This window comes from Trichechus manatus, unplaced genomic scaffold (genome assembly GCF_000243295.1).
Source record: "Trichechus manatus latirostris isolate Lorelei unplaced genomic scaffold, TriManLat1.0 scaffold00053, whole genome shotgun sequence".
NCBI classification, from domain to species: domain Eukaryota; kingdom Metazoa; phylum Chordata; class Mammalia; order Sirenia; family Trichechidae; genus Trichechus; species Trichechus manatus.
In genome coordinates, this window is record NW_004443989.1 from 12,024,430 (window position 1) to 12,030,844 (window position 6,415).

Consider the following 6,415-nt stretch of genomic DNA (forward strand, 5'->3'; position numbering starts at 1 on the left):
AGAAGACCTGCTCAGAGGCCTGAGATGAGAGCAGGAGCCCACCAGAAAGTGACCAGTTACAGACCACTGCAGCATGTAGGGAGTGTGGGATCAGGCTGGGACAAGACACCTGATGTTGGGTCGGGAACCTCACGGCATCCCTGCTGCTGCTGGCCTTCCTGCTGGAGGAGTATGTAGGCAGCCAGCAGGGCATACTTGGCTCTTCCCGGCCGTGGGCTTAGGAAACTACAGGGAGAGAGGACAGCTCAGTTCCCCGAGACTGAATTTGGGGACAACTCTGCAGGTGGGGATGGGCCAGCCCCGCCCCTGGCAAGGTGACAGGTCTGGGTGAGCCCTGGCCACTGGCACTGGCGCCAGTGTGGCCTGTGAGCCCACCCCCAGCAGCTGAGTCAGGATGGGTGAAGACAGTTGCCCAGGCCACGCCCACCTCTCCACCGCCCCCAATTCCAGGGCCTCTGGAGGGGCCTGTGTGGCACTCACAACCGCAGCCGCACACAAAGAGTTGAGGGCTGGGAGGAGACCCCCGCGCAGATGTCTCCAGCAGCACAGGTGCTTCCTGGGCGCAAGGGTGTCTGCACGTGAGGTGGAGCCGAGCAATGGGACATGCAAGCGGAATGGCAATGATTCCCATTCTAATGCGCAATTTCTCCATGTTTGTCTGCGACGTTTGTTTCTCTTCATCATAAATTTGGTTAATACAAATTCTTTCTTTAAAAAATTATTGCTTAATTATAATCTGTTGCAGATGTTGTGATGACTTACGTGTGGTAAGCCTACGCCTGGGGAGGGCCAGCGCTCCAGGAGCCTGGGAAAGGAAAGCACTCCATAAAACTTCCTGTTTTGGAGTGACGATGGAGTCACAGGAAGTTGCAGAGATAATATAGGGAGGTCCCATGTACCCTTTACCCCCAGTCCCCCAGTGTTAGTGTCTCACAGAACTACAGTGCCATGTTACTCCAGGGAGCGGACATCATGCAGTCCACAGTGCCTGCTCAGATGCCACCAGTTCTGCATACGCTTGTGTGTGTACGGTGTGTATATGTGTGTATGTACATGTGGGGGGTTATCTGTGCATATGTGTATGTGTGGGAATGTCTGCATGTGTGTGTGGGGTGTGTCTACTATGTGTCAGTGTGTGTGTGCAGATGTGAGTGTGCAGGTGTGTGTATATATGTGCATGTACATGTGGGGGGTTATGTGTGTATGTGTGTGCATGTGTGGAAATGTCTGCACATGTGTGCATCTGCATATGGGGGTGTGTCTACTGTGTGTCAGTTTGTGCAGATGTGAGTGTGTAGGTGTGTGTGTATGTGTGCATGTGCATGTGGGATGTATCTGTGATGTATGTGTCTGTGTATGCATGTGCATGAGAGTAGTCTGTGTGTTGGTGTGTATACATGTGTGCGTGTGTGCATGTGGGGTGTATCTTTGTGTTGTGTGCATGTAGGAGTGTCTGTGTGCATGTGCGTGAGGGTGTGTGTGTGGTGTGTGTGCGCATGGGGTATCTGTGTGTGCGTGTACGTATGTGTCTGTGCTGTGTCAGTGTGAGTGTATCTGTGTGCATGTGAATGTGCATGTGTGTAGCTCTCTGCCATATTGCCTCACATACAGATCCCTGTGGCCACCACCACAGTCTCGATTCAGAACCACAAGGCTCCCTTGTGCTATCCCTTTCTACCTAGACCACCCCCTCCTGCCCCACCCCTAGCCCGTGACAACCACTTCTTTGTTCTGTGTCTCTCTGATTTGTCATCTCAAGAGTGTTATGTAATTGGAATCATACAATATGTCACCTTTGAGGCTTGGCTTTTTTCACCCAGCATAACTCCCTGGAGATAGTTCTCTCCTTTTCATTGCTGAGTAGTGTTCCATGCTGTGGACACAACATAGTTTGTCCATTCACCGTTGAAGGATATCTGGGTTGTTTTCAGGTTTTGGCAGTTATGAATAAAGCTGCTGTGAACATCTGTGTACAGGTTTTTGAATGAATGTTTTCATTTCTCTGAGATAAATGCCCAGGAGTGCAATTGCTAGTGGTATAATAGTTGCATGTTTTTTAAAGAAACTGCCAAACTCTCTTCCAGGGTGGCTGTACCATTTTATACACTAGCAATGTACAAAAGGTCCCACTTCTCTGCATCCTCACCAGCATTTGGTGTTCTCACTGCTTTTTATTTTAACCCTTCTGATAGGTGTGTGGTGATATTTCATTGTAGTTTTTTACCTTGCATTTCCCTAATGGCTACTGATGTTGAACTCTTTCTGTGTGCTTAGTGTATATTCTCTTCAGTGAAATGTCTCTTCATATCTTTCGCCCATGTTCTGATTGGATTGTGTGTTTTCTTTTTTTTTTTTCACTGTTGTGTTTTGAGAGTTCTTCATACATTCTAGATACTAGTCCTTTGTCAGATGTGTGGTTTGCGAATATTTCTCCCAGTCTGTGGCTTGTCTTGTCATCCTCTTCCCAGAGTCTTTCAGACAGCAAAAGTTCTTAATTTTGATGAGGTCTGGCTTAACCGTTTTCCCTTTTATGGATCATGCTTTTGGTGTCAAGTCTAAGAACTTTCTGCCTAGCCTTAGGTTCTAAAGATCTTTCTCCTATGTTCCTATGTCTTCTAAAAGTCTGTAGTTTTGCATTTTACATTGAAGTCCATGTCTATGTTGAGGTGTAGAATTGTTTACAAACGTGGGGCCAGGACACCCCAGATCAAGGGGGCACGTGGCCACTCCTCTCAGGACCCTGATTTCCGCTACAACTAGAGAAAATTATGTGCTGAGGGCTCTGAGGGAGGGCCTCTGCCCCATCCCTGCACTGCTTGTGGGGTTTAGGATGACTGTGCAGCTGGTTGCAGGCAGTGACCTCTCGGTGCCTGGCATGCTGAGCCAGCATTGCGGCACATTGGTGCATGTTTGCCACCCACCAGGGCTGCTGTGGCTGGAGCAGCTTCTCCGACCCCTGTCTTGGCCCAGGTGGAGAGGTGCATAGGGGCCTCCGTGCATCCCCTCACTCTCCAGAGAAAGGGGGAGCTCAGACCCCACCACCCTCTGTGGCATCTAGGCCCCTCTTGCCTTCCTGAGCTACACGCCCAGCATCAATCTTGTTTAACACGCTGGAAAGCATGGGGCCATGGCTGGTCCCAGGGAGTGCCATGATGGATGGTGCCTTCCCCAGTTGGCCATGATGGGTGATGAAATATTTATGATTTATTTCAGCTGATAACCTGGGATGACTGTGGGCAGACAGTTGAAGCATTGACGTTGCTCCCCAAGTGCTGAGGGGTGTATAGCCCACATCCACCCACCCATGCCCACATGCTCACACGTGCTCATGTGCTCACACTCATGCCCACACTTGCCTACACACACTTGCACGTATGCCCACATGTGCCCACATACACTCGCATGTGCCCACATATGTGGTCACACACACACACACGCTTACACATGCTCATAGCACACTTACATGCTCACGTGCCCGCATGTGCTTACACACTCACACACACCCTCATACCATGAAGCAGCCTCCTGCACTGGGAATGCAGGTCCCATATTCATAGCTCCCTTTGCCTCCCTGCATTTTTTATTGTTGTAAAAAGTATAGATAACACAGCATTTGCCAGTTCATTTTTTACATGTACAGTGCAGTGACACCTATTACATTAATTATGTTGTGCAACCATCACCATTATCTGTTGCCGAGTTTTCCATCACCATTAACAAAAACTCAGTGCTTCCTAAACAATGACACCTCCCCCCGTAACCACTAATAAACTTTGATCTCTATGCATTTGCCTATTCTAAATATTTTATATAAGTGGAGTCATACAACGTTTGTCCTTTTGTGACTAATTGTTTCACTCAGCATAATGTCAAGATTCATCCGTGTGTTAGCATGTGTCAGGACTTCATTTCTATTTATGGCTGAGTAATATTCCTCTGTACGTATATATCAAGTTTTGTTTATCCACTCATCTGGTGATGGACACTGGGTTGTTTCCACCTTTTGACTATTGTTGCTCGCACTTTTGGTGTTGTATCTAGGAATCCATTGGAAAAACTAGGTCCCGAAGTACTACCCTTGTATTTTCTTCTAAGAGTTTTATGGTTTTAGTTCCTACATTTAGGTGCTTAATCCATTTTGAGGTAATTTTCAGGTATGGTATGAGGTAGAGGGGTCCCACTTCATTCCTTTGCATGTGAAGATCTAGTTGTCACAGTACCATTTGTTGAAAGACTGTTCTTTCCCAATTGTGTGAACTAGTACCCTAGTTGGAAATCAGCTGACCGTAGATGTGTGGGTTTATTTCCCTCCCATTTTTAAATGGTTGATGATGTTTTTGTTGAGCATAATGTTACCCAAAGCTGCTTGAGAAAGAATCAATGTAAGTGTGTCTGGAGAGGCTGCACCCACAGAGAGGTGGTGTGAAGGGCCACAGTGTACAGCATGTGGACCAGAGGCGAGAAGTCGGCCCACTTAGGCCTAGCACTCTCAGCTCTGGCCATGAGTCAGAATGAACCGGGAGCTTTAGGAGAAATCCACCTTACCTGGAATTCCTGGTCGTGCTTTCCAGATGTGCCACCTTGTGGCAATCTGGTGCACTCAGGGCAGGGTGCACACCCAGGACCTCCCCGACCATCTCCAAGTCCATCTTTATACACCATCGGGTCTGCACACAACCATGCCACTGATGACCACCAGCCTGTTCCCCGCTCTAGGCAATGTTCACCTTGCCAGTCAGACAGGAAGCTGGGTCTGCAGATCCTATAAAACATGACGATTCTGTTTACTTTGCTGATGAAGTACTATGGAGAAATAGACTTCTTCCCACTATGTGGGCTGAGACCTGTCTGTGGACCTGAGGTGAATGCATGGAAGGGGGCAGCACAGAGGCAGACCAGCTGTCATTGTCCCCAAAGCCCCCTCATTGCTGAGGGTGGATTCCTGCTTCCTGTCCTTCCTTTTAGGGTTTCTTTTACACTGCTGCTCACTTTCAGGGACATGCCTAGGAAGAACCCGTGTGTGGTATCACAGGTCACCGGGCATTGAGTTCAGAGCCCTTGCACTGTGTGTTCGCTGTCGTGTTGTAAAAACATCACACACACACACGTACTGCATTACATTGATGGGGATACTCAGTGAGCACATCATTGATGTTGGTGAGGACACTCACTGAGCATGTCACTGAGAACACTAGCCAAGAACATCGCTGAGGACCTCACTGAGGACCACAGAAAACGTCACCAGACTATCTAGCAAGAGGTCATGGTATTGAACAGTTCCTGGTTCCTGCTAACCAGACCACCGTGGTCAGGGAGTCAAGGGCCACAGGACCCCCACCCACACGTGACCCCAGAGCGGAAACACTGCTGCCCAGGAGTTGGGAAGACACTATGCCCCCCATGGTGCCTGTCCCCTCAGGGCTGCCAGGACCCCACACAGCCCAGAACAGAGCCAGCATCAGACTCTTGTGGGTGACTACAGGAGCCAAATGCTCGGGAACGAGGCCTCCCTGTTCATCTACTCTGTAGTGTTAGAGTTGTCATGGAGGAGTGTCAACAGCGGCTCCCTTTTCTCCAGGCGATACGGTCATGTTCAAGGATGGTAGGTACTGGATCCGAGGGCGGACGTCGGTAGACATCATCAAGAGCGGTGGCTACAAGCTCAGTGCCCTGGAGATCGAGCAGCACCTGTTGGCCCACCCCAGCATCACAGGTGAGTGGCCTGCCCAGCATCTAGGGAAGCCGGGAAAGGTAGGAGGGCCTGTGGGTGCTGCCTGGGAGTTCAGCTCACTCCCGTGGCAGATGAGGGAGAGGCCAGAGCAAGGTAGCGCCCAGCAGAAGCAGCGCTGCCCAGCCCCATGCCCTTGGCCTTCCCTCAGCTACTCCCATCACATTCACGTCTGTGTGTGTCAGAGGTCTCCAGTGGGAGCCCACAGGCCTGGGCTGGGCATCTGGCAGCCCTGGTGTGGTCAGCCACTGCAGGCTATGCCCAAGTCCTCACACCCTGTACCCTGCATTGCAAAGGTGCTACCCACACATGCTGTCCTCCAAGGAGCTTCCTACAGCCTCACCTGTGGTTCTGCCCACAGATGTGGCTGTGATTGGAGTTCCCGACATGACATGGGGCCAGCGGGTCACTGCCGTGGTGACCCTCCGTGATGGACACTCACTGTCCCAGCAGGAACTCCGAGAGTGGGCGAGGTGAGGACAGGGCAGGGGACAGGCAAGGGGTGAACAGTCCAGGTCTGGGTGAGGACAGGCAAGGGGTGGACGGAATGGGAGATGGGAGTGGTGTGGACGGTCCCATAGTCTGTGTGAAAGACAGGTGAGGGGTGGGCTGATCTCGCCTGTGGGTGAGGACAAGGACGGGGAAGGGGTGGGCTGACCTTGGCTGTGGGTGAGGACGGGGGATGGG

At 50.6% G+C, this 6,415-nt stretch overlaps 1 protein-coding gene across 1 annotated transcript in view; it reads left to right on the forward strand.

The window, feature by feature from the left end:
• ACSF3 (acyl-CoA synthetase family member 3) overlaps positions 1-6,415 on the forward strand; it is a 91,571-nt gene that overhangs the window by 51,823 nt on the left and 33,333 nt on the right. Inside the window, exons 8-9 of the mRNA XM_004377806.2 lie at positions 5,579-5,713; positions 6,090-6,201. Coding sequence (XP_004377863.1) covers positions 5,579-5,713; positions 6,090-6,201 — 247 coding nt within the window. The remainder of the gene's footprint in view (positions 1-5,578; positions 5,714-6,089; positions 6,202-6,415) is intronic.